General features: G+C 59.1%; 1 protein-coding gene across 1 annotated transcript; it reads left to right on the top strand.

Moving 5' to 3' along the window:
• The first annotated feature begins 284 nt into the window (after nucleotides 1-284).
• SS18L1 (SS18L1 subunit of BAF chromatin remodeling complex) lies at nucleotides 285-26,689 on the top strand. Its single transcript, XM_055302171.1, has 11 exons — nucleotides 285-426; nucleotides 7,761-7,837; nucleotides 8,500-8,584; nucleotides 9,931-10,075; nucleotides 10,824-11,018; nucleotides 11,859-12,023; nucleotides 12,399-12,503; nucleotides 13,116-13,208; nucleotides 20,764-20,883; nucleotides 23,236-23,363; nucleotides 23,848-26,689. The coding sequence occupies exons 1-11, from the start codon at nucleotides 358-360 to the stop codon at nucleotides 23,872-23,874; spliced, it is 1,209 nt and encodes a 402-aa protein (XP_055158146.1). The 5' UTR covers nucleotides 285-357; the 3' UTR covers nucleotides 23,875-26,689.
• Nucleotides 26,690-26,991: the final 302 nt, after the last annotated feature.

The following is a 26,991-nucleotide window of genomic DNA, read 5'->3' as shown; positions in this document are numbered from 1 at the left end:
GGCGTCAGCGTCGAGGCGCCGGCGGACGTGCGCGCGCGGGGGGCGGAGCCGGGCCGAACCACCGGCGGCGGGCGCGGGGGGGGCCGGCGCGGGGCGGGCGCGGGGCGGGCGCGGGGCGGCCGTCCGGGCGCGCCCCCCGGGACCCGGCCGCGGGGGCGGGGGCCGCGGGGGGGCGGCGGCGCGGCGGGCCCGCGGGCGGCGCGGGGGGCGGCGGGGCGGGCGAGCCCACGAGGCGGCCCCCCCCGCGCCCCGGCCCCGCCCCCCGCCCCCTGCGACTGCGGAGAATGAGCGCCCGGGGCCGCCGAGCGCCGCCGGAGCCCCAGCCCCGAGGACCCCGGGCTCTCCCCGCGCGCGACCATGTCAGTGGCCTTCGCGTCCGCCCGGCCGCGGGGCAAAGGGGAGGTCACGCAGCAAACCATCCAGAAGGTGGGCCGGGCTCGGGGCCGGGGCGCGGGGCCCGGGCGCGGGGCCGGGCGCGGGGCGCGAACAAAGCCGGGGCGCCCCCGCCGCCGCGCCCGCTCGGGGGGGCCGCCTGCCCGGAGTCGGGGTCCCCGCGGGGGCGCAGGGGGGCGCGTCGGCCCCGGACACCGCCCCGCCCGCCGCCCCGGGCCGGCCTGCCCGCCGCCGCCCGCCGCCCGCCGCCCGCCGCCCTGGCGCGTCCGGGGGTCTCCGGGGGTCTCCGGGGTCTCCGCGCCGCCGCAGCGTCCGCCCGGCACGAACTTCACCGATGCGCCCTCCGGCCTGGAAGCCTGGCGGCCCCGGGCCCCTGCCCCTGCCCCTGCCCCTGCCCCTGCCCCTGCCCGCGGCCGCCGCTCCCAGCGCGCGTTGCGAGCTCCCTGCTTCCCTTTAGGAGGCGAGTCCGCGGGGGAGTCGGTGCCCGCCGCCCCGCCGGGGGCTCGCCGCGCCCTGGGGCCGCCCTCCCCGCCCTCGGCCCTCGGTTCCCACTGCGTCCTGTCTCCCCGGGCGCTCGCGCTCGCCCTGACGACCGCGGCCCCCTCCCTGGCGGCCCGCCGCGACGGGGACCTGGCGCTCGGGGTCTCCTGTGCTCCGAGACCTTAGCTGCGCTGCAGGCTGGGAACAGGGGAGCGGGCCCGAGCGGGGGCAGAGCCGGGCCGGAGAAGCGCCGCGAGCTTTCTGCCCAGTGAGCGCTGGCGGGGCCCGCTGCAGGCCAGGCGCCGCTCCCGGCCAGGCACCGCTCCCGGGGCTTTGCAGGTCTTAAGTCAGTCAGTTCTGCGCCGCAGCTGTAGTCGCCTCTGCTTTGCAGGCCGGGAAACTGGGGCACGTGGAAGTTCAGGGCTTTGCAGGGAGACAGGCCCAGACGGTGGCTCCAGGGTCTTCCGTAGCCAAGACTTGACCTGGGAAAGCTTGGCAAGGCAGAGGGTGCGGCGACCGGCCCAGAGGCACGCTTTGGCACCCCCGGGGGGGCCCCTGGCACCTTTGACTTTCTGGAGCTCCCACGCGGTGAACACAGCGATGGTCCGAAGCCGCCTTCGGCCCGGCGGCATCTAGCTCCTTGTACTTTGTGCCCCCCCCCCCCCGCGAAAGCTTCCCGAAGTCTCCAAGTGTTAGAGCTCTGCTCCCAGACGGCGGAGCAGAAAGGGAAGCCTGCCAACCGCTGACAACGGGTCTCCGTTTGGGCCCCGACCGGTCAGTCAGCGGTGCGTGTACTTGCCTCGCTGCGTCGGCAGCAAGGAGATGTAGCCAGGCCTCCTGCGGGTCCGCGAGGGGCTGACAGGTGCGTATCTCACGCTCGTGCTCAGGGTCGAGAGAAGCCAGGGCTTCCTCCGGAGCTGGCCTGGTAGTGACGGAGCAGGAAGTATGCAGCTTGTCCTTGGGGCCTACCTGAGCAGGAGGTGGGCTAACTTCCACGCGGCCTCCAAGGTCCGCTCGGGTGTCCCCCCCCTCACCCTCTCTTAGCTGGAATGTGGCGAATGTGGCGCTTTGACACACTGTTTGGGTTCCTGAGTGTGCGAGTCACAGCGCCAGGCCGTGAGTGCTCCGTACGTACTAGAGCATCGATGCCGCTCGTCCTGGCAGCAGAAATGTCTGGGAGAGGCAGATGTACGCGCTTCCTGTGGCTGCCACAACATGTTCATGAACTTGGTGGTTTAAGTCACCAGAAGTGGCTTAAAACAGCAGAAATCATTTTCTCGGGATCTGGAGGCCAGACGTCCAAAGTTAAGGTGTGGGCAGAGTTGGTGATTCTCTGGGGCTCTCGGGGGGTCTGCTCTATGCGTCTGAGCTCCTCTTGCTGCCGGCTTGTTGACCCATCACCCCCGCCTCTGCCTTGCTCTTCCCGCGGCGTTCCCTGCGCGCCTCTCCTCTCGGGGATGCTGGTCCTGGTGCTTATAGCTCGCCCTTCAGCCTGGCCTCGCCTTAACCTGATCGTGTCTGCGAAGACCATTATCTCCCAATAAGGCCACACGCGCAGGTGCTGGGGATTCGGACTGGAGCGGGACGGCTTGAGGAGCACACCCTGACCCGTAACGGGGCAGGTGCGGGGCAGATACTCCAGACAAGGAAAACCAAGGAGCAAGGACGGGGGGTCTAGAAGATTGAGGGGGTTGCAGGTGGTCCCCCGTGTGGCCAGCGCAGAAGGGTGTGGAAGGCTGGAGGGGAGTCGAGGGTGGTCCCGCCGGTGGTCTGCGTGGAGCGGAACACGGGGTCCAGACTGGAGGGGAGGGAGAGCCAGCCTGAATTGGGGGGCCTGGGGTGCAGTGACGTGGTTTCTCTCCGAGTGACCAAACCAGGTTTCAGCGCAGTGGGCGGTGTAGGCAGGGCTGCATTTCCGTGAGGACCGCGGGGAAGGAGACCTTGCCGGACCCTGAGGTGGCAACAGGCAGCAGTCTGGCAAACTCCCGTGGCCCCCGTACCCGGCTGGGCGGCCTGCGGGCTGGGGCCCTGCTTGGGGACCAGAGGCTCCCCGCCGGCCCCGCGCTGTGCCCCCCTGCCATGGGAGGCGTGGGACTGCAGTCTGCCCGGCCGTGTGGCACACCAGGACCTGGCTGGCAGGCAGGCACCTCCTTGCTGCTTGGCACACACGTGGTTGCTTAATAAATGTCACTTTTATTGTTATTGTTCCGTGTTGGTTTTCTTAATTTGTTTTCTTGGCTGGAGGCGGGTGACGGTGTCATCTCTGTAGCCCCAGCTCGCTGTGCCGGGGGAGACAGGCTGTGCGGGGCTGGACGGAGCTGGTGGATGTTCGGGCACCGGGTGCCTGCCCGGGGTCTGAGTCGAGGGGTGGTCAGGACCAAAGCAGCCCTGCGCCGCTGCCACCCGGGGGCACAGAGGTGAGGGATGGCCGTCCAGCTGGGGGTGGGGGCCGAGTGCTCTCTCTGACCTGGAATTTGTCCTGAAGAACGTGGGCTAACTTGGTCAGGAAGGTAAATTGGCCACAGCTGCTGACGGCTTGCGAGTGCCGAGCCCTTGACTTGGTCACGGACGTCGGAGGCAGGCTTTACGACGGCCTTTCTCCGCCCCCCCCCCCACCTGCCTTTCCCTCCCCGGGGACAGGAGGGGCTGGGGCGGTGGGAGCACAGCCCTGGGCCACGCGGACCCTGCAGAGCAGCCGGGGAGGCGGGGCCTGGGGCACTGTTGCTGTCCCCGGTGGGGGAGCCTGAGGAAGCACGTGCTCAGGAAGGGAACAGCGCGGCCGGGCCTGTGCCCTCCTGCCCTGCGCTGCTGCCCGGCCCCGCAGAGCCCTCAGGCCTGGAGCAGGAGGGAGCGCTCGGGTGCAGTGCAGCGGTCACCCATCCGGTGTGCGTTGCTTCTCTCACAGTAGCTGTGTCGGCAGCCCGCAGACGGAGGGAGGAGCAGCAGCCGGGGTACCCCATGTGACGCGAGCGGGTGGTCCCCACTGGCATTCTTGGGGCTCTGGCCCTCTGTCCCTAACCTGTTCCCCAGCCAGCAGGTCAGGGCCCTAGCACTGGCCATGGGTGCCCTGGGATCTCCGGGCTGGGAGCGAGGAGCTGGCCCAGCCCAGCCCCCAGGTGCAGGAGTTGGGGGGTGGCACTGACGTCCCCAAGTCCTGCGGGACTGTGAAGCGGTGGCGCCGGTGTGTCCTGCTGCATCTGCAGTGGCACCTCTGATGGCATCTGCTGATGAGGTGACTGCTCACCCTGCCGCAAGAACCTGACAGAAGTTGAAAGGTTCCGGGGAGAAGGTGCTAGATGTTGGTGCAAAGAAGGCTCCTGTAACTGGGCCCCACGCCACTTGGCCAGCACGGCTCCTGTGCAGAACGCACAACCTTGGGGAGTGGTTCTCTTCCTTTTCAGCCGGAGGTTGCTGGGAGGTGGGGGAGCCGTCGGCCCTCCGGTTGGGGGTGGTGGGAGCTGGGGGGCTGCGGGACGCATGGGAGCGTCCTGGGCTCAGATCCTTCTTCAGCTGATCGGTACCCAGGCTCAACCGTCGTGTACCTCGGTTTCTTGGTGGAGACTGGGCGAAGGGAGCTCCTTGCAGGCTGTGCTTTTGGCGAAGCAAGGTGACCTGGTCCCGGAAGGCGCTTGGCGTCCCAACTGCGGGTCTTCAGCCTCTGGGGCAGACACTGGACCGGATGTATCAGTGGCGACAAGGGTGTGAGAGGTCCACCCCAAATGGCGGTGACCGCGGGGAGTGCAGGGTCCTATGGGGAGGAACATGCGGCGGCTGTGTGGGCGAGACGCGTGTCAACGCCGCACCTTGGAGGGAGCACGCGCCTCTTCCCTCCACGCGGGAGCCCAGTGGCCTCAGTGCCCGTGACTGGCCTCTGTAAGCGCTTCCAGCGCGGAACCCAGGGAGCGGCTCCCGCAGGCCCCAGGGAAGACAGGCGCGTGTTTGCTGGAGCGCTAACGTTAAGCATGTGTTCCCGTGTCCTTAGTTTCTGGAAATTGGGCACGTGCGTCAAACGCGGAGGTAGCACCACGAGGCAGGGACCAGCTCCTCCCAAGGACGCTTTGTGTTTGGGGTTTGTGGTCTTGAAACCCACACCTAATTCACGTACTCGGCAGCTGGCTCCCTTGGGCGCTCCTCGGGGGAGCCTGATGCCACGGGCCGACCTCCCGCGCCTTCCCCGGCGGCTGCCTGCGTGCCCGGGCGCGGTGGGCAGAGGCCGAGGCCCAAGTGCAGGTGCAGCCCCCGTGACGCGCAGCCAGCTCTGCGGCCAGCCTGCGCTCTTCCCCACACCTCAGGCTGCTCCTAGGAACCTCCCCGCGCCCGCCCTCCTTGCGTGGGAGGCGAGCTTCGTGGTCCCGTTTGTGGCAGCAAAAGGCGCGAGGCCGCGTGACGCCCACGTGGGAATTCGGAAACTTAGGAGCTTCGGGAACAGCGAGGTGGGGTCTCCTGGGCCGACGTAGAGGGATCTCCAAGACTCCAGAACGGAAGGGACCCCCGTAGGCCAGAGGGAGGAAGCTGTTCCACCTGTGTGCATGGGGGGGCTCACCCCGGCGGCTGCGAGTGGGAAGAGCCGAGGGGCAGATTCGGGAGAGCCCCCAAGACGAGGCTCTCCCCGCCACTCACCGGCCACAGCTCGATGTTGACCTTTGGCCCCTCCAGGTGGTATTGCCAACCTTCTAGGTCATCTCTCCTCAGGAAGGTCCCCTCTGGAGTGGGTCGTCCCTCCTCGACGTCTCGCTTGGGTTCAGTCACGTCTCCTCAGGAAGCCTCCCCCTGGGCTCGGGCCATTGCTCTCCACCGCCCGCCAACCTGTGCCCCGTGGGGCAGCTCCGAGCCGTGCTTTTTCGGTGTGTTCGTTGTTCAGATCTCGCCTTGGCCTGGCGTCTTGGCGAGCTGGCCCCTTGGAGAACGTTCCGATCTGGAAATTCACGTCCTTCGGTTTGGAGAAAACACGTTGAACAATTTTTCGGATGACTGTTCCTCCCTGTGTTTTCTTTCTGGAAGTCCGGGAAGCATTGTTTCTTGCCAACTGGATCATTTTTCTGATTTTACTGTTTTCTACCTTAGTCTTTTCAGTCTGTTCTCTGGGAGTTTTCCTCAACCGCATGTTCCAACTCTCCGTTGACTGTTGGCGCCGGTCAGCACGCGGCCGCCTCGGGCTTTGTTCTCCGCAGCGCCCGGCGGCCTTTCCTGCCCGGCTTTCCTGGCTCTTGGGGGTAGTCGGGGCTCTTGTGCGTCGCTTTGTAAGTTCCTTTCTGGGGAGATCACGTCTCCCCCGGGGCAGGGCTCCCTGGCTCGGCGCTTGCCGTTGGCTTGGGGTCGGCCTGCGGCGCCACGGGTGCCTGCGGCTCTTCCTCACCCGGTCCGCCCCCCTGAGCGGTGCGCCCGGCGTCTGGGGGCCCGCGGGGCTGTCTCCGCGCCTGCGCGCTGGGCTCTCACGTGGTGGCCGCCCTCGGGTTCTAGAACCCTGCCCGCGCCCTTACTCGCCGAGGTCGCCGGGGTTAGAGGCCAGGGCGCGCGGCCACATCCCTGCCCACCGTGGCTGGCCCCGTCCTGGGTGTTTTCCGCCCACTGGGCCAGTGCCCGGCCTCGCCGCGTCCTCTCCTCACCCCGACGGCGAACGATCCTGCGATCTGGCGCTCGGAAAAGCCCCAGGCTGGCGGCGGCCGGTGCTGCTGCGCTTCCGGTGAGCGTCTGGCTCCCCCGCGTGCTTGAGCGGCACCCGCGGGGCTGAGGCGACCTGAGCCAGACCTGAGTGTGCTGTGCGTCCCGCCGCCGCGGCCCAAGGTCCCAGTTCTTCCCTCGCTGGGCGCCGCGGCCTCAGCCAGCCCCCGGCCCCTGCAGCCCCCGGCCTCAGCCAGTCCCTCGCCCCTCCAGCCCCTCCGAGCCTCCCGGCCTCAGCCAAGTCCCTCGCCCCTCCAGCCCCCGGCCTCAGCCAGCCCCCGGCCCCTGCAGCCCCCGGCCTCAGCCAGTCCCTCGCCCCTCCAGCCCCGCCCTGCAGCCCCCGCCTCAGCCAGCCCCCAGCCTCTCCACCCCCGGCCCCTCCAGCCCCGCACCGGGGCGGCATCTCTGCCCAGCAGACACGGCCGTGGCTGGCGGGGTCAGGCCCGGCCACCGGCTCTGCGGGAGCGGGACCCTGAGGTCAGGGTGCAGCGAGGGGTACCCTCGGCCGGTGGCCCGTGGCCCTTGGAGCCGAGCCCCCCACAAGGACGTGCGCCCTGGTGGCCGGTGCCGTTCGTCACGGGCCAAGGCATGGCTGTTCCTTTGGCGCGAGGCTCTGAACGAAGGCCCCCGCGGAAAGCGGCGCTCGCCTTGGGCTCCCCTCCGCCCCTCCCTCCAGAGCGGGAGGCCGGGCACATGCGCGGCTGCAGGAAGAGCCAGAACCTTCTCTTCGCAGCCAGGGGGAGGACGCTGGCCCTGTGCCCGCCTAGTGTCCCGGATGCCTGCGGACCCCGGGCCTGTCCCCCCCCGCTGCTCCCACTCCCCCCGACCTCCCTCCCTCGCCCCCCTCAGGTCTCCCCAGGCCGTCCCAGGCGCTGTCCCCCTTCGAGGTCGTGGTGGAGCTCCGCAGGGCCCGTCTCCCGGGAGGCACTGCCATGTGGCCCTGACACAGGGGGCTCCGCGGCCCCCTAGCTGGGCACACACGCTGCGGTCAAGGGCCCTAGACGGCAGGGAGGCCTGTGGGCCGTGGGTTTGCCTCCACCACGTGACAGACCTCAGAACCTGCCCCTGGGTTCATGGGGGACTGACCGTGGTGCACGGAGGGCCGCGCTCAGCACAGCCCCGGGAGGCCGGTCCTGCTGGGGGGGATGAGGTACACCTGCACGCCGGCGACGGCGCTGCGCACCTGCTGGAGGGACGCCAGCCGTGCTCACTGTGCTTCCCCGCAGATGCTGGATGAGAACCACCACCTGATACAGTGTATCCTGGACTACCAGAGCAAGGGCAAGACGGCCGAGTGCACCCAGTAAGTGGCCAAGCGACAGCGGCCGTCCCGCCCAGAGGACGGCCTCGCCCCCTGGTCGCTACCCAAGGAGCGGGAGGAGGTTTGCGGGGAGATGGAAGCATGGGAGGCGGGCCGGCTGCTGGACACACAGGGGACAGTGCACTCCTCCAGCCAGGACCTCGTGTGGCCCCCGGGCCTGGCTGCAGCGGCCAGGGGCGGCAGCAGCCCCGTGTGCCTGAGAGTTTTCTCTGCTTCGGGGAGCCGGCCTCTCCAGGGGTGCAGACGTATCGAGTCAGCCTGGTGTCGGGGTCAGATGGAGGAGGCCTTGTGTGGCGTCTGCTCGGGCGTCTCCCTCAGCATCTGTCCTCTGCCCCCCTGTGACCCCTCCTCCACCCCCACCCCTCCTGTTCTCTGAACAGACCTGGTGGCCCCTCTCCTTGGCCCCCGTTTTGGGGTCTTTCCGCATGCTGTCATCAGATGGGATCCTGCTCAGGACTCAGGCTGGGGCCCGTTCCCTGCCTGGCCCTGTCTGACCACAGAGCATCTGGTGCCCGGCCTGTCCCTGGGCATCGCCTGCGCTCAGCATCCCCTTGGGGCTTGGCTGCAAGGCAAGGCTGTCCCCAGTAGACGTCTTCAGATTGGCCTCCCGGCTCCTCTGCCTCACCGTGCGCCCTCACCCGCAGGTACCAGCAGATCCTGCACCGGAACCTGGTCTACCTGGCCACGATCGCGGACTCCAACCAGAACATGCAGTCCCTGCTCCCCGCTGTGAGTGCTTGCAGAGGGGGGGACGGTGGGGCCCCGTCCTTGCCCAGCGCAATCAGGCGCTGCCTCGAACTGCCGGTTCGGAGAGCAGACGTCTGAGCGCGTTACCTGGAGTAACCATGTAACAGGAGCATGGAAAGGGGGTGGGAAGCTAGTCAGAGTCTGAAGTGGACTGGTCAGAATTGTGACACCCATTTCTTAAGCAAAGGGAGGTGACCCGAAGGAACCAAACCTCTAAATGGCAGGGAGGCGGGTCTTGGGAGAGCAGGGAGTGCCAGTGGCACACAGGATTCTTGCTCTTTATCGTGAGCCCTTCTGAGTGATTGGAAAAACGGTAGCCCAGGAACATATGCTGCTCTGATTCAGCAAAACTGCAGAAGTGCCTGGTGCAGTGAAGGCTTTAATCACCAGTGTTAATTTTCTTTTATTTTTTGCTTAACTTTTTAAAAGTCTTTTTCCCAAAATCAAATTATTGCCGCAAAAGCAAGACCTAGTAGCGGCTGCCTCCTCCACAATAAACAGGAAGGCACGGCCTCAGGAGGGCCTGGCCCTTGGGGGACCAATGGGCAAGAAGGTTCCAGGACAAACCTGCCACCGGGAATGGCTTCCTGCTGCCCCTAGTCCCTTGGAAGTGACTTTCTAAGTGCCAGCATGTGTTTTGCTGACAAAATCATTGCACCAGCCTTGATTGGCCTATGAGATTGGGACTCCTCAGCCTGGAGGTACCAGTGGATCCTGCTGGGAACTTTGTTTTCTCGGCCAGGTTAGGCAGCATATGGGTCCGAACCTTCGGAGGTGCTCTTTGATCTGGATTGAGGACGTGAGATGCAGGGGTCACTCCATCCCGTTGCCCTCTATATCCTGATCAGAGGTGGGCTGGCAGCAGGGCAGGGCACACACAGAAGAGGAGCGACAGGAATGCCAGTGCTAAGGCACGGGGCAGTCTCTGCGAAGGCCCTGGGGCATGGAGTCGTGTGGATGAGGACATAGAACCCTGGCGAGCTGAGGGGCAAGGGTGTGGAGTAAGTTGAGGTAGATGCAGTCTGGGGTGCTGTATCCCCGGTAAAGAGGGCCCATCTTTGAACTTCTAAGTATGTGTTGATAAGCTTGGAATTCATTTAAGTTCTGAATGTTCATACAAGAACGCTTGGCGTATCATCTTGGCCTAAGAGGCTTGGGCCTAGTGATCCACCATCGTCTGATCAAGTATGAGAGCAGCAGTTGGTTCTAGACATTTGCCAGGTGGCCATGAGACAGGTGGATCTCACGGGCCACCAAATCTCTGGAGGGCTTCAGGTGGTTATTCTCTGGGTTAACCATCCTCCCTGTTACCTCCCTGTTGCCTGCAGCCGCCAACGCAAAACATGAACCTGGGCCCCGGAGCACTGTCCCAGAGTGGCTCCAGCCAGGGCCTGCACTCCCAGGGCAGCCTCAGTGATGCTATCGGCACGGGCCTGCCCCCGTCCTCCCTCATGCAGGGCCAGATCGGCAACGGTGAGTAGCTTTGAGCACCTCGGGGTTGGGGCTGGCTACTGGTAACCGCGTCACCAACTCAGGCTCCCGGGTGACCACTGTCTCAGCAGGGTACCCCATGCCCCGCAGAGCTGAGTGTGGGACCGCCCTCCTCCCAGAGGTCCTGGCTCCAGGTCGGCTGCTGTGCGCGGGCACACGTGTACCGGGAGTAACAGGCAAAGGGAATCCAGCACTTCCGATCCCGTGCTCTGCTTTGTTTTTTTTATTTTTTTTTATTTTTTTTTTTTATTTATGATAGGCACACAGTGAGAGAGAGAGGGGCAGAGACACAGGCAGAGGGAGAAGCAGGCTCCATGCACCGGGAGCCCGACGTGGGACCCGATCCCGGGTCTCCAGGATCGCGCCCTGGGCCAAAGGCAGGCGCCAAACCGCTGTGCCACCCAGGGATCCCCCATGCTCTGCTTTGACGCTCTAATCGTGGCCATTTCACATTGTTGTGTGGGGTTCTGTGTGGATTTTTAAAATGAGAACAGAAAGGTTATCTTTGGAGCAAGAACTGTCCATAGCCATTGGGAGCTCTGACGATGATAACGGGCGAGTCCTCTACTTGGTCGGCACGTGTGTTTGTTTCTAATGACTTAACTGTTTACTTCTTCTGTGGCGCTGTTGACCACAGGTTAGCCTCCCTCCCCACGGTCACTGAAGGCCAGGCCTGCCATCAGAGGTCGTCTTCGATGGGTTTCAGGCCCCCTCCCTGTGCTCTTGGCAGGTCCAAACCATGTGATGCAGCAGACAGCACAGAGCACGCTGCCCACCACCTCCATGAGTATGTCAGGCAGTGGCCACGGCACGGGGCCTGGCTACAGCCACTCGGGACCCGCCTCGCAGAGTGTGCCCCTGCAGGGCCAGGGCGCCATCGGCAACTACGTGTCACGGGCCAACATCAACATGCAGTCCAATCCAGGTACTGCTCTGTTCGGCCCTGGGGCGCCCCCTGCCCCCCTCCTACCCAACCCCAGGATGGTCCCCGAGCCCTACGAAATGTGTGCAGGCTGCACATTGTAGTCCTGTAGGGCTTCTGAGGTGGCGGGAGACCCTGGGACCAGACCATCTGGGGTCTGGCTTTGTGGAAGGGTTTCCACTGTTCCCTGTGGTAGCCTGGCGGAAGGTTCTGCTAGGGGGTGGGAGGGAACTAAATCAGACTAACACAGGATGGGGGGCAGTGCAGCCAGACCGCAGAAGTAGGCAGGGTGCAGGGCTACAGACCCCTGCGGGCCGGGCATGGGGCTCTGAGCACTGGGTAGCATCAGGTCCAAATCACTGTGGGACAGTGTCAGGCACTGGATTTCAGAGATATGATAGAGAAAGGGAGAACATGTAGTGTCTCCTATAGTTTATTTTTACTATTAATTAATTATATACTGAAAATGAGGATATTTTGAATATATCAAGTCAAACAAGGCGTATTACTAAAATAGATTTCACCTGTTTGCTTCTATTTTTTGGCACGGCTCCCATCCCATCCCATCCCATCAGATAGGGCTGCTCTAGTGGGTTTTGAAGGCCAGAGGGCAGCGGCCATCCACCAGGAACCTTAGAAGCCCAAGTCTCAGGGCTGGGCATAGGCATGGCTCCTCTGGGACCTGTCTTAGGAATTCGGGAAGACAGGACTTGTGTTTCTCTCATGCATGGAGGTGGCCCAGGAGCTGAAATCTTAAATTGGGAGAAAGGTGCCTGGGGTGAGGGGTGAGGACACCCACCCGGGGAGCTTCTCGGGGTTATTTGGGTCTGTCGTGTCGCCCAGTGTCCATGATGCACCAGCAGGCAGCCTCGTCCCACTACAACTCGGCACAGGGCGGGAGCCAGCATTACCAGGGCCAGTCGTCCATCGCCATGATGGGCCAGAGCGGGCAGGGGAGCAGCATGATGGGGCAGCGGCCCATGGCGCCCTACCGGCCCTCCCAGCAAGGTAAGGCCCGTGCCGGGTCTTTGTCCTGAGAAGCTGGAGGGCGTGAGGCTTTGCACGTTCCTTAGGGTTGAATGAGGATGTTGGGGGTGTGGAGCCTTGCGGGGCTAAGGAAACATGGAAGGTTGTAAGCCAGCGCTGCTTCTGGAAGCAGACGAGGCTTGAGCCGGCATAGGGGTTGGAGTCGGGCGCAGGGCCCGAAGCAGGGGCAGGGCTGTTGTGTTTGTAAGTACCAAGTCCGGAGTACCCGGGCTGGATGTGGGGAGAATGCTTGGGTGGCCTGGGGGGTGTCCTCTGATCTGAGGCCCACAGGGGGGGTTGCTCCCGTAACGGAAGAATGTCCTGAGTTAATGACCCATGTGCACTGTCCGCCTCCAGGGTCCTCCCAGCAGTACCTGGGCCAGGAAGAGTACTACGGCGGCGAGCAGTATGGCCACAGCCAGGCCGCCTCGGAGCCCATGAGCCAGCAGTACTACCCTGATGGTGAGGCCCGCAGCCACACTGTCGGGCAGCCGCGGGGGACCGTGTGGCTGCTGACCGCCGCTCTCTGTCCTAGCCCTGACCTCCGCCAGCAGAGCACCCAGAGGCCCCTTGCCGGAGTGTGTTTGGGGATGAGAGTGAGGGCTTGTCTGCCAGTGGGCTGAGTCTGGTCTCCACGGAGAAGCTTCCAGCGCAGGCCACAGCTACCCACGTACTGGAGGCTCTTCGTCTCCCTTCCCAAAAGGCAGTAGGGGCTACAGCTGGGATGAATAGGTGCATGTAGCTGTTCTAGAAGAAGGACACAAGTGGTCCTTGTGAAGTGCCTTCAGGAAGGTGACAAACCTGACCTGGCCGTTTGATCTGCTGCTCAGTTACAGTCTCTGCAGATAATTTTTCCTTCAGTGCTCAAGTAGGGTGACCCTTTGCATCTTAAAGGAGGGAATGGAGGTCAGGAGGCAGTAGGAAGCTCCTTCCTGGGTTTAGTGCAGGGAAAACAGATCCAGGTCCACGTCTGGGCGCTCCTGACCTGACGGCTTTGCCCAGTTTACAGTGTCTGCGCCCTGCGATCCGGGGGTCTGGGCCTCCGCTGACTGCATGTCATCTGTTTGCCTGCAGGACATGGTGACTACGCCTACCAGCAGTCATCCTACACGGAGCAGAGTTATGACCGGTCCTTCGAGGAATCCACGCAGCACTACTACGAGGGCGGTAAGGAGCGCATGGGCCACACAGCCAGCTCCGCAGCATAAGCTGCTCGCACAGCCTGGAGTCTGACCCACACCTGCAGCAGGTGGTGCAGGGCTCTGTGAGGCCTTCACTCATGAAGGCTGCAGATGCACTGCATCCCCGTTCACGACGCAGGTGGGTGGAGGGGGCTTGGCTGGCCATGTTGGGGTTGCAGGGGCACAGACTCCACCATGCGGCTCAGCTGACCAGCTTGGGGCCTGAGAGCTCAGTTGAACACGCTCGGGAGTTCCGGACTCTGCCGGGGAGGTTCTAACACCCATGCCCCTCCTGAGTCAGTGGGCAACGTGTGTGGGTTCGGCCTGGGCATTTCTTCAAATATCAGCTGACCAGATAAAGCATGGCTTGGGCTAGGGGCCTGTGCAGCCCCCACCCCGGCATTCCCCCATGGTGCTGCCCTGGGGGCTGTTCATCGGAGGTGGGGTGAGGCAGTGATGAAGGAAGCTGGCTTTATTGACAAAAACCCAATGACCAGCACACACCCGTTTCCGTGCTGCAAATACTCCCACCCGTGCTGATGTCCAGCCACCAGCATGACGTCACCACACACAGAACTGGGAAGAAATCTGCACAATTGCTTCTCGGCGGGGCCCCCGTAGAGTGAAGGTACTTCCTGCCCTTGGGAGACCCCAAGAGAAGAGAAAACCATAAAGTCACAGGGCGACAGGACATCAGCCGGCTTAGCCCAGGCTTCCTGGGCCGGGTGTCAGAAGTGGAGACAATGTGAGGGTTGGTAGCAGGGCCCCTGGGGAAGGAAACCCCAGCAATAAACGTGAAATGGGCAGCTTGTGAATCCAGATGTTTTTGGTGGCTTTTTAAAAGAAATATACTAAAAATACAACAGAACTTACTATTTGAACCATTTCTGAGTATGTGGTTGAGTGGCACGAAGTGCATTCACATCATTGTGCAGCTGTCCCCGCCGTCCGTCTCCAGATCTCGCTCCTCTTCCCAGACTGACTTCCCGCCCCTGTCAGCACTGGCTCCCCAGTTCCTGCCCCCGCACGGCCGCCGTGCCACCCTGTATCTCTGCGCGTGACGACTCTAGGTCCTTCATGGAAGTAGGATCCTACAGTGTTGGTCTTTCTGACTGGCCGGTCTCCCGAAGCATGACAGCCTCAAGGTTCAGGTGTGTGGTGGCAGGTGGCAGGAGTCCCTTCTTAAGGCCACATTGTGTTCTGCTGCATGGAGGCTGCACGGTTTACTCATCCCTTCAACTGTCGATGGACACTTACGGTTGCTTCTGTCTCTTGGCTGTTGTGAATCCTGCTGCTGTGAATGTGGGTGTGCAAATAGCTCTTTGAATCCTTTGCGTTTATACCCAGAAGTAGAATGATGGATCATAGAGTGATTCTGTGTTTTAACTTTTTGAAGAACTGCCACGTTGTTTTCCACACACAGTTTTGTCTTTTAGTTTTAGTTACAGTGTTAGGAGATTATCAGACATACGGAGACTAGGAGACTACGGGAGAGTCGGGAGAGTCACCCGGAAAGTCTGTGCTGTGGTCAGTTACAAGTGTTTCCCCGAAGTGGCTTCCTGTGTCTATACACTTGGGTACCACTTACCAACGTGGCTTAGACCCAGCCTTCTTGGCCCGAGGAGTCTGGCTCCTGAGACCCCGAGATGGGTGGTGCCTGGTGCAGTCACCCAGTCAGGCAGGTCTTCACCCCAACCCCAGTGGCTGCCCGTGTTGGCCCCTCCTGCTCCCAAAGCAGGTGCAATGACCTGGTTATCACCCCTGGCTGGATTTGAAACTTGATGACGGATATAGAAGGAGAGAACCAAAACATCCCGACCATCTCAAAGGAAACTATTTATGAGTAACTCGATGTTGCCTATTATTTTTAGGAACCGGTTAAGTGTTGCTGAGCAGGTAACACTTTTATCCTGCTTTCTGTGTCACCACGACTGCCCCTGGCCTTGCCTTCTGTTACGACCACAGTAAACTCATCTGTGACCCACTGTGACCACCTTGGCCGTCGCCTCATCCACACACTTGCCCTATGTACTGTTCTCCAGTCAAACCTAGGCTGCTTTTTGTCTTAGCTTCCGCTGTCGAAGACAGGCGTCGGTGAGCATTCTCTGTGTGCATCATACCTCCTCCTCACCTTGGGCCATTCGTGAGAATAAATTCCAGAGACAGGGCCCTGGCCTAGGAGCAGCTTTGCAGGCTCTTGACTGTGGTGGCCAGTCAGTGTCACTGGCACGAATATGGCTGGTTCAGGGATCGCAGGCTGACCGGGCAGCAGCACGCGGGCAGCCTCACTGGGTGGTGTTTGGACAGGGTCCGTGAGGGGGTGCCCCTTGCAATGGGAGACCGGCAGAGCGGCTGGGACCAGGGGCCACACTCCAGGGGGAGGTCCCGGGGGAAGTGCTCCTGTGTCCAGGTGGTAGCCCTCAGCTCGGCTCCAGCCCAGAAGCCCGTCGCTGCAGGGCATTGACCTGCCTGTAGGTAGCAGGTACACCAAGCAGGTGGGCCCCGCGTGGCTAAAAACCTGCATGCTTGGGCCATTTAAAAAACAATTCAATGTGTATAAGGTAGAGTTCGTGCCCGCACTACTGGGTCTCAGCCTGCCAGGAAGAGGTGCACCCCCCGGTGCGCCTTATCCCTCCCTGCAGGTGCGCCTCCATCAGCCCTGCCCTCCTTCACCTCCCAGGATGCCAGTGCTCAGCCTTCACCACCGGAGGGGCCTCTGCTTCCTGCCAGCACTGCTTTGTCCAAGTGAGGGTCCTAGAAGGAAGGGGCCTCCTGGCGGAGACAGTTACCCCAAAGACACACTCAGGATGTGCTGCTCAGCCTTTTGAACTTCAAAGTGCACACTTTTATGCCTTCGTGTTTGGGTTACATGTTCTCACTTTCCATAATTGATGGAAACTGCTAAAACGCTTAGTAGCTTCGTTTAAGGCAAATGTGGCAGATGGCATGGTTTCCTCCTGAACCTGGAAGCGTTTTGTTCCATCTTGTTAATTGGAGCCCTACCTGGGACTCCACGTTCTTGTGCTAGAGAGGACAATGTCACCCCATAGTGGGCGGCATTGCCAGGTCTTGTGTGAGAGGCAGATGGTGTTTTGCTTTGAGAAGGCAGGGATGTACCCAAGTGGCATGTGGCTCCACGAAGGTGGAGGGTATCAAGTGGATGCAATGAGGGGGGTAGACTGAAGCCAAAATAAAGAAGTTTCTGGTAATTACATTTATCCCACAGCAGGATGAGGAGCCTTGTAGAGCACAGGTGGCCGGTCCTGGGGTTTTCATGGAAAGTGGCATCTGACAGGAGCCCCGTGTGGTCCCACTGATGTGCAGAGGACCAGCGCTGGGGAGGGCCCAGCGCTCACGAGGCCAAGCCAGGCAGGATAAGGGAATAAGGGGCCGACAGAGCCAGGCAGACAGGCCGCCACTGGGGGCCCTGCCAGGCACTCCATCGCAGCTTTGAAGTCCTATTGCACTTCATCACTGTGACATTTGAAGTAGCAAGGACCTGCTCGTGCCCGGCGTGACATGTCCACTGGGAACTGTGTCAGTTAAAAGAAGCGAAGCTCCCTGTGGGCTCCTGTGGCAGGTTCTCCTGGGCTGTGCCAGATGCTGAGCACCAGGGTGTCAGGGGTGCCATCCTCTGTGTAAGACCACACGTTTGCACATTCCCCCACTAAACAAACCCTGAAAAGATAGCCAGGACAGCAACCCAGGTGAGTGGAGGACAGGGCCGGGGACCTGGCAGGGCTGGAGGTGGCCTTCTTCCCTGAACCTCTTGAAGGGGGTGTGTGTTCACTTTTACATTTCTGAATCACACGAACGTATCTTCTTGTGCAGAAGTTAAAATTTAAAGTATGAAACATTACTGGCTGTCACTGAAAATCAAAACAGCTTGACCTTGCAGCCCTCTGGACCCGTCCCCACCCCCTATACCCGTGGTCACAGCGCCGGCGTCTTGGGTGTCCCTACAGAGACCGGTGCTCCACCTGTGGGTGGACATTCAGAACAGCAGGGACGGTGGCTCCTTTGGGCTTGTCCCGCAGGTGTCCCCAAGGCACCTCCTTGTTTCCATACATAGTTTTATGTAGTTTTTATTGAACGTATCAGTGAGCTGATGGGCTGCTGGTTCCCAGTGGCCGTCTTGTGTCCGGATTCATCAGGCGGGCCCCTTTTCTACCGGGTTGGACTCCGGCCAAGGGAAGGTTTTCCGTGGTACAAGGGAGCAGAGCTGCGGTTGTCAGAGGCATCCCCGCTGACGTTTATTGCACACCTGCTGTGTGCCAGGCCGCAGCTGGCCAGGTGCATGTGAATGCACCCCTTTATTGATTACCATAAAAAGGGCCATAAGGCTGAGAATGCTCAGACTGGACGTCTGAAGCCCAGGAGAACCCCACTGCATCTCCGCCGTGCTTGTCAGGGTGCGATTGGCACAGTGCGCTGGAGTCTGCGCGGTCCTTCCCCGGTTAGCTCCAGCTGGCAGGAAGGAACCCACAGAGCTTAGGGCCTCTCTGAGGGGCTGGGAGCAACTGTGGACACCCCATGGGCATGTAGGGTCCTCAGGGAGGACTCGCCCTGGAGTCAAAGCAGGTGCACCTGCCATTCCTTGTGGGCTACGGTTCAGGTCCCCGCCAAGGGCTGCAACCCTTCTTTACAGCGGCCGGCAGCTCTCCATAAGGCTGCTACTTAAAACATCAGTTTCCAGGATCTGGTTTTTATTTGTTTTTATTTTTCTAAAGGCTCCTTTTATTCATTTGAGAGCAAGAAAAAGCATGAGTGAGGAGAGGAGCAGAGGGAGAATCAGGGAGCCCAATGGGGTCTCCATCTCAGGACCCTGGGACCGTGACTGAGCCCCCCCCCAGGTGCCCTGGACATGTTTTGATTTAAAATAAAAAGCCAATTATAGTAGTCCCCTCCCCATCCACAGTCTTGCTTCCCACGGTCCCAGTGACAAGGTTCCCCGCACGGGAAGCCGAGGAGCCTCCCCCGGCGCACGGTCAGAAGGTCAGGTCACCCTCACACTGCGTCACCGGCCCACATCCTCACGTCACTTCATCCCATCGTTCCCTCGTCACAGGAGGGTGAGCGCAGGACAGGAGGGGTTTCCAGAGCGAGAGGCCACGTTCACACAAGTTGTACGGCTGCGCGTTGTGACAGCTGTCCTGGGTCACCGGGAGTTCCTGATGCTCCCTGGCTGTGCCCGGTCCATCGGGTACACTTGACTGCGGGTGTGTGTGTGTGTGTGTGTGTGTTTGGGAGAGCACCCGGGGCGTGCAGGGTGTGGTACTGCCCCCGGCTTCGGGTGTCCACGGAGCCTGGGATGATGCCCCCAGAGAAGGAAGCCGTTGTGCCCTGCTGGGTTGGCTGTTCATCTGCTGGCAGGTGCTGCGGGCAAGTGAAGCCCCCGGTTCCCTCTGCGCCCCTCCTGCTGAAGAGCTGGGTCTTGCACAGATTCGGGACTGAACTTACTACAAATTAAAGGCTGTGCACTCAGCATGTTTTTTTTTTTTAAGGTTTTTTTAAATTTATTCATGATAGACATAGAGAGAGAGAGAGAGAGAGAGAGAGAAAGAGAGAGGCAGAGACCCGGGCAGAGGGAGAAGCAGGCTCCATGCAAGGATCCCGATGCAGGACTCGATCCCGGGACTCCAGGATCAATCCCTGAGCCAAAGGCAGGCGCCAAACCGCTGAGCCACCGAGGTATCCCCCTCAGCACGGTTTTGAAGAACAAAGTCCTATTCAAAAGAAAATGAAACTAGACTTAACTTGGTATTTTTGTAAAGGTATTTTGAAAACCACAGGTGGAACTTAATGTCCACACGGCATCTAAAACAGGAGCACTTAGACCTCGTGGGAGGAGTTTACAGTGGTTGTTAGAACTGCCCCAACTCTCGGGAATTGTGCGGCGATGCCCTCGCTGCTCCTCAACCATGTTTCTTACCTTAAGCTTTCTTCCAGAATGAAGCTTTGGCCATGGAGGGTGGCTGGCTAGATTTTTGAAAATAGGAATTAAGGCATTTTGGGGGGCATCTTACCGGCTCAGTCAGTTGGGCATGTGGCTATTGATCTCAGGGCCATGACTTCGAGCCCCATGTTGGGTGTAGAGATGACCTAAATAAACTTTTAAGACATATGTAGATAAATATCTGCCTTTTAAAAAAAGTTCTCTGTGGCACTGGTTTCCTAATATCCAGGGGAAAACCTATGGGTCTGAGCTGGAACTGCAGACCCTGCCTTGCATGTCTGCCACTAAAACGAGGGTGTCATTAAACTTCCAGAGTCCTTCCGAGCTGTGTGGACCCACAAACTTAGATTAAGTGATCTGGGAAGCATCCTGGTAGCTGCGGCTCAGCTCAGCATGTCCGGCGGCCACGGACGGGGAGGTCCCTGAACTTCCCTTCTTTGCTCTCTGGAGGCCCAGGGGCCATCCGTGGCTGCTGGCTCCTGCGCTGCTGGGTGGTGTGCCTCCGTCCCCATCTGCACAATGGGCACACAGTAGTGCTTCTCTCACAACGGTAAGGGAAGTACGTGGGGTACTTGTCACCCGCTGGGGATGCACGGTGGCCTGTGGTCACGTTCCGAACACCGCAGCTATGGTTTTCCTTAGCAGTGAGAGTATTTCTCACCAACAGACCTACTAGCCTAGCGTTGGGATAAATTGTAGGAGTAAACACCAACAGGAGCGCACGCATAGAACGTACCGCGGGTCACTGATCCGTACGGACTCCGTCCAGGCCTAAGGATGTCTCTGTTTCCTCTAGCACACTGAACCTCGTAGCTCCGTTTCACTGGTGTGTTTTCAGGTTCTCCTACTGTGTTCTTTTCACAAGCAAAACCACAGTTGACCAGGGCTGAACCGTGCTTGCTTCACAGTCGCTGGTTCTGGCGTGCTTCCGGCTCTCCTGGCACCTAGGGCTGCTGTGGGGAAGTGCCACCGGCCAGGGGCACTGAGCACAGCCAAGGTCACCCTCTCAGTTCTGGAGGCCAGAGGTAGGAGATCCAAGAGTCGGCAGGGGTGGTCCTTCGGGGGCTCCCCTCTCCCAGCTTCTGGCAGCTCCAGCAGTCCTGGTGTCCTTGGCTTGTAGTCCCATCACTCCACTCTCCGCTTCTGTTGTCACGTGGCTTTTTCCCTGTCTGTGTCCAAATGTCCCTCTTATAAGGACACCAGTCCTTGGATCAGGGCTCATTCTAGTCCAGCACATGTGCTCTTAGCTATTTACATCTGCAAACACCCTATTCCAGATAAGACCACGTGCACAGGTACGTGAGGTGGAGACGTCAGCATACCTTTCTGGCGCACACAGTTCGATCCCAAACACTAGCATCAGCCTTTGCCTTGAATTGTATTAGCTGTTTCTTTTTGGCCATATATTCATATTCTTATAAAATAATAAAAAAATGTAATAAAAGTATTCAAACTGTTGTGGAAAAGAGAAGATACAGAAGCAATCGAGTTGGTCCAGGGGTTTTCCAAGGTGCCCACATCGTGAGTGGTGGGAGGAGCTGCCTCTGTCTGCAGAAACGCACCGTGTGTCTCCTTCCCTCCACAGGAAACTCGCAGTACAGCCAGCAGCAGGCGGGGTACCAGCAGGGCGCAGCCCAGCAGCAGGCGGGGTACCAGCAGCAGTACCCCAACCAGCAGAGCTACCCCGGGCAGCAGCAAGGCTACGGTAAGGGGGAGGCGGCGCCTTCCCGCACAGGCCCCACACACGGTCACGCTGCCGTGCATTCAGGGGACGCTTAGTACACTTCACTTTGGAGGAGTTTTAGATTTCCAGCAAAGCTGTGTGGACAGTACGGAGAGTTCCTCTCTGTTCACCTCGTGCCACCACTGCGACCGTCACGACTCAGAAGCTAACACGGGTACACTGCCGTGGCCTGAACCCACGGTTTACTCAGATCTCACTTGTGTTCCCCGAGTGTCCCTTCCTGTCCCACAACCCATCCGGAATCCCCCATGACACTTAGTCTCATGTCTCCCTAGGCTCCCCTGGGCTGGGACCCCATCTGGGAAATCCTTGTCCTTCTGGACTTTGGCCTTCGTGAGCATGACCGGGCAGGTGCTCTGTGGGGCATCCTGAGGTTGGGCTTGTCTGAGGTTTTCCTCAGGATGAGACTGGGCCGTGGGCTTTGGGAAGACAGCATGGGGGGAGTGTCCTTCTCATCTCACATCAACAGGACTTGCCTCTGATGCTAACCCTGGTCACTGGCCCCCCTACCACCAAGTTATCCCACCTTCACCCTTCCCTAATCTTTAGAAGGAAGCCACTGAGTCCAGCCCACACACAAGCAGGAATTGTTCCATAGACTGAAATTCCTCTGTAAGGCAGAGTTAGTTAGTTGTCCTAGAATAGAGGCAGAGTAATTAATTGATTAGTTATTAGTCATTTAATACATATTTATGGATATTAATCCCAGAACATCTCTGTGTGGTTCACGTTGTCTGGCTCTGCCTTTTGGGAGCTCTTCCAATCCCTTTGACATGCTCTCATCCTTTGGTTTTGGTTTTGGTTTTTTTTTAAAAAAGATTTTATTTATTCATGAGAGACGCAGAGAGAGAGGCAGAGACATAGGCAGAGGGAGAAACAGCCTCCATGCAAGGAGCCCGATGAGGGACTCGATCCTGGGAGTCTGGAATCGTGCCCTGAGCCAAAGGCAGACGTTCAACTGCTGAGCCACGCAGGTGGCCCCCATCCTTTGGTTTTCGAGCATTTCCTTACTCTCTGGGACCACGGTACTCTCCCGGCTGTAGCCCTAGAAGCAGCCATGTCTCACAGGAGCTCTGGGTCCTCCAACAGGAAAACGGTGTTAGGAGCCAGGAACCAGGAGCAGGTGGGCATTTTCTGAGCCTCTCCCCCAGTCACCTGAGATGGTCCACATGTGGGTTAGTCTGGCAACAGCTTTCAGAAGCGCCCACTCACCGGCTTGTGTTCACCCCACAAAAGTGGGGTGATTCCCTAAAGTAGAAGGGGCCAGCGGGTCTTCCCAGAGCCTGCCAACAAGCATCGGTCTCCAGGCCCGCTGGATGGAAAAGGGGACGGAGGGAGCTTTTTGAGCTACAGCAACAAAGGGAGACACCCCATCCACTGGGGGTCAGCTTAGCGCAGGCTCAGTCTCCCTGGGGTCGGGCTGCCCGGTAGCAATCTGCACACCTGCCCAGTCCTCTGCCTGCCCCGTCCCCTCGGGCAGGTCCCCCAGACACAGTGCAGCCCTGGCCCCCAGCCTGCAGGTCGTGTCTGCCAAGAGCCTAGACCGCACGAGGCTCTCCCGGATTCCTAACCCGCTCCTGAGAGGCGCGTGGGCTGTGCTCCCCAGAACCCAGGGTGCAGGGGACCTTGGTGCTTCCAGGGGCTGCTGTCCTAGGAGGACAGCTCCCCAACGATGCCACCACGTGCTGGCCCAGCAAACTGTCAGCTTTCAAAATGCACGGTGGAAGCCGCCCTCATGACCTGAATGAGTAGGTGATTAGTGCACCAAAGAGGGAGTCCCGTGAGTGTTCACAGAAGATCCACGTGTCTGTACCTGACACATCTTAGTTTAATGTGAACACGCAGCTCCATTCGCTCGCCCAGGCACGGCCCCGTGCCTTCCATACGCCAGGCAGCCCTCTGCGGGGGCTGCACCTCGGGACCACGGGGAGGCTTATAAACCAGGTGGCAGGCTGGGCCCCCTCGAGACCTGCCTCCCTGAGCTCACTGGTGACGGCGGTACACGGGGAGGAAAGAAAGCCACAGTCGAAGATTCTTGTTCGGCCTGTTGCAGCCATGACTCATTAAATAGCATTTTTTGAAAAATTACTTGGCCTTTATCAGTTCTTTCCCAAGGCTTCACCGTAGTTTCCCCGGGAATGCCCACCGCCCCTCTCACGCAGGCGAGCCGCCCGTGCTGTGATACTTGACTCGCGGGTTTGCGACCCCGTGGTGGCCGGGCCGCACGGGACCGTGGGGAGGAGGGCGGGGAAGGTGCTTCAGGCACTCCTGGAAGGCGGGGGCGGCTGTTCTCACGGCGCTGTGTGTCCTCAGGGCCCGCCCAGGGAGCCGCCTCGCAGTACTCCGGCTACCAGCAAGGACAAGGCCAGCAGTACGGAAGCTACAGAGCGTCTCAGACGGGCCCGTCCGCCCAGCAGCAGCGGCCTTACGGCTATGAGCAGGCAAGAGCCCTGGCGTGTGCGGAGGCCTGGCCGAGGCTTCCCTCGTGGTCATGCGGAACCATGCGGCTGCCGGGGTCCCTTCCAGAATGTTGATTCTCTGAGCCCACGAGGTGTTCAGAAGTTACCTCTACACGTGCGCTCACCCGGGTCAGACACAGCTGAGTGTGTGTGGGCTGAGTGGCGCTGCATCGGGGTCCCAGCCCGCGTTTGCGTCCAGCCCTGCTGCTGACCCCTTGGGGGGCCTTCCCGGGGAGAGCTGGTGGGGCTCCTCGCTGAGCTGACGTCAGTCATCAGCCATAGGCTCGGACGGATGGCTTCAGAAGGCCAGCAGCTGTCCCGCCCCGTAGCTCGGCGGAGAGCTGTGTGCTTGCGCGCTTTTCAGACCTGCCCCCATCCCTCGTCCTGGCTGTGGGCCGTGGGCAGGTGTGTCTTACGCTTTTACTCGGGACTGTGGAAGTATGACGTGTGTTTTGGTCTCTTGCAGGGCCAGTATGGAAATTACCAGCAGTAAGGGGCAAGCGTTCTTGTTAGAGCCTCGCGGCGGCACGTCCCTCCCGGGATGGTCGGGCTGGTGGCAGTTCTGATGAACTATGACCTCTTGGTTGCCCTTCCGCCCCACGCAGCGTCTGCATGTGAAGCGTGCACATTTCATGCTGGGTATGACGCCAAGCATGCACCGCTGGCGGGAGACAGCGCTTGGATGGTGTGACATATTTGGTGCTGTGTATAGTATTGTACGTCCATACGACGGGGAGGTTGTCTCTGTTTTGTCCCCCCGCCCTTGATGTTTCTAGCTAGCTTTAGGGGTCCTCCTGACATCAGAGTATTCTGTGCCCAGGAATGGGCCACAGCTACAAGATGCCATAGTCCATGTGTTCACATAAACGGGCCTCAGGTCTGGCTCTCCTCATGCACTTGTCGTAATGTGGGTCGTAAACTTGTCTTTCACTGACTACGCCGCAGCTGGACACACGCCACAGCCCCTGGATGGCAGCCTCTTCCTGTGCCTCGATGGGGCGGGGGGGGCATCTTCTATGTTTTGGGTCAGTTTCTGTTACACAATGAGAAGGATAAAATGCTTCATTCAGAGAGGCTGCGAATGGTCTTTCCCAGAGCTCACGCATTACCTGTGTCTCTCACCAATTGTGTTTATCCAAGACGTCTTATGTTTTTGTTTTAAAAAGTAAAGAGGGATCAATGCGTATATTCGAAATAAATGTACAGCTAGCCTAGCCCAGGTTAGGAAGGAGGGTAAGTTCCTGAAGGACAGAGGGCAGTTCTCTGAAATGCCTGGCACTGGCCCTTTGTTCATCGGCTGGTCATTTCTGGGATTTGGATATTTGATATGCCCAGTTCTAAATTGAAACTAACAATATTTATACCAAATTTTCCAAACAGTTGGCAAGTTGTTTTATTTATATTATTTCTTCCAGGACCTACTTGTTCAGTTCTCCAAGCAAGTGTTCCTTTTCTTGTAGAGAGATCTGAAAGTCACATCTTGTTTTCAAAAAGAACCCTACAAGTTTACTGTGTTCTTCCTAATGAAAAGGAAAGGTTTTCTATGGGAAAATTTGAGTAGATTTTACATTGCTAGGACATTAAATCCCATTTAAATTCTACGCAGACATTAAAGACAGCTCACTTGACAAAGTAGAGTCAAAGGAAAAACCCTCTATTTCATTAATTAGTAATACCGATATTGTATTATCTTTTACCTGGACTGTAATACCCACATGAATACTTTAGAAACATCTTTGGATAAATACTGATGTACTTCTAAGAACAACCAAAAGAATAGAAAAAATATCCAATTCTTGCTGTATCGGGTCTACTGAAGGTGATGTTTTTAAATTGGTAAGTTTCAGAAATGTCTTAAAACTCTAAAGTAGTTCTTTATCCAGAGCTGTTGAACGGTTTACAGTTTACGAGGCGTTTTATGTTGTTTTCGTTTTGTCTTGTTTTGTTGCTTGAATGAGTCCACATGACAGTCCACACTGGGAAATACGGGGGCAATTACTGTTCCCATTAGACGTATGAAGATCAGAGGCGCAGATTAAAGATTGCCCCAGACGAGTACCAGTCCTATTCTGGGATATTTTCCCCTCTTCTGTGGGGACAGACTCCCACATGCACTGGGATAGGAGTGTTTATCTTAGAGGCGTATGGGTTTTAAAAACTCTTGACACTGGTAAGGGCTTAAAAATACATATCTATATTAAATGACTGGAATGAGAGTTCCTAATTGCTAAATGACACAGACATTAGCAATTTCGTTTAGGGAGGTGTCTCCCTCGCTTTTGTTCTGTTCGTTCTTGGCAGTTTTCATAGAACTAATTTGCAGACTCAATCGGGGATCGAAATTTCCCACTGAAAATGTCAAACATCTTAGGCAACTGTGAACGTAGTTTTATTTTTATTCCTTGCCAATCTGCGAATATGCCTTGTGTGTGTGTGTGTGTGTGTGTGTGTGTGTGTGTGGTTTTTTTAAGTGGTGTATTAATACTTTTTGAAAGAAAAGGACACTTAAACTTATCCCAAAACTTCGATCTGAAATGTCTTACATTAAGAATTTCTTGAATGTCGTGTATATATTTTAAAAAGCACTTTGTGAAATAGTTTGTACATTTATTTCCTAATTTATACATGATTTTTGGTATTGATATATTTAACGATCAATAACAGAATGTTTATTTAACGTGTTGTCCATTTTTATGTGATATTGTGGGGGGAAGGTGATGCCAGCAGTTGTTCTTCATTAAATGTACTCTATCTTCTCTTCCGTGATGTGTTCGCAAAGCTTAGGCTAACGTGAGTTGTTCGTGCAGTGTGGTCGATGGTGCTTTGTTTCTTGCGACGGCTTCCACGCAAGGCCAGTGGACAGGCAGGGACGGACGACCTGGGCCTCGGCGCTCCTTCTCCCGCAGTGTCCCTGCCCCCGCCCGGCAGGTGCTGGATTCCAGACGTGCCCATGGGGTCCAGAAGTTGACCAAGTCGCGGGGGCTGCAGAGCCTTGGCCCGGGGCGCGGACTGGGCCTGGGCTGCGGGAGGCCCCGAGCTCGCGGCCCCCGGCTCTGCCGGTGTTGGTGCGAGCAGGTGCGAGCAGGTGCGAGCAGGTGCGCCGCGTGCGGCACCGCTGCGCCGTTCCCCGTAGACTTGTGGGCTCTTCCTTCATTTCTAGTCATTGAACAGGTCGGATTCGTCTCGCTCGAGAGCACAGGACACCTTCTGGAGAACATCCTGTCACTTCATTTTCTTCCACGGTCCGGCGCCCATTAAATTGCTTATGATTTGGTGTAATGTATGAATAAACTGGTTCTTCTAAAGCAGCCTACCCGGGAGCTTCCTGCTCTGTTCAGACCGGCGGCGGGCACCTGGTCGCGGAGGGGCGGCGGGCCTCGGTCTGACGGGGGAGGCGGCTGTCTGCGGGAGGAGGCGGGTGTCTGTCACATGGAGACAGCCAGCGTCTGACGGGGGAGGGGGGGTGTCAGGTGTCTGACAGGGGAGTGTCTGTCTGACAGGGGAGGCAGGTGTCTGTCACACGGAGACAGCCAGCGTCTGACGGGGGAGGCGGGTGTCTCACACAGGGACAGCCAGCGTCTGATGGGGGAGGCGGGTGTCTGTCACACAG

Source organism: Nyctereutes procyonoides, unplaced genomic scaffold (assembly GCF_905146905.1).
Source record: "Nyctereutes procyonoides isolate TBG_1078 unplaced genomic scaffold, NYPRO_anot_genome, whole genome shotgun sequence".
In the NCBI taxonomy this organism is placed as follows: domain Eukaryota; kingdom Metazoa; phylum Chordata; class Mammalia; order Carnivora; family Canidae; genus Nyctereutes; species Nyctereutes procyonoides.
Note: the sequence above shows the minus strand (reverse complement) of the source record. Positions and strands in the feature narration are given on the sequence as shown.

Excerpts from the sequence above, each read along its gene's own strand:
- SS18L1 (XM_055302171.1), top strand. The coding sequence starts at position 358 with ATGTCAGTGGCCTTCGCGTCCGCCCGGCCGCGGGGCAAAGGGGAGGTC. Across the intron at positions 10,076-10,823 it reads GCAGGGCCAGATCGGCAACG|GTCCAAACCATGTGATGCAG; the intron begins GTGAGTAGCTTT and ends TGCTCTTGGCAG. Across the intron at positions 12,504-13,115 it reads CCAGCAGTACTACCCTGATG|GACATGGTGACTACGCCTAC; the intron begins GTGAGGCCCGCA and ends GTTTGCCTGCAG.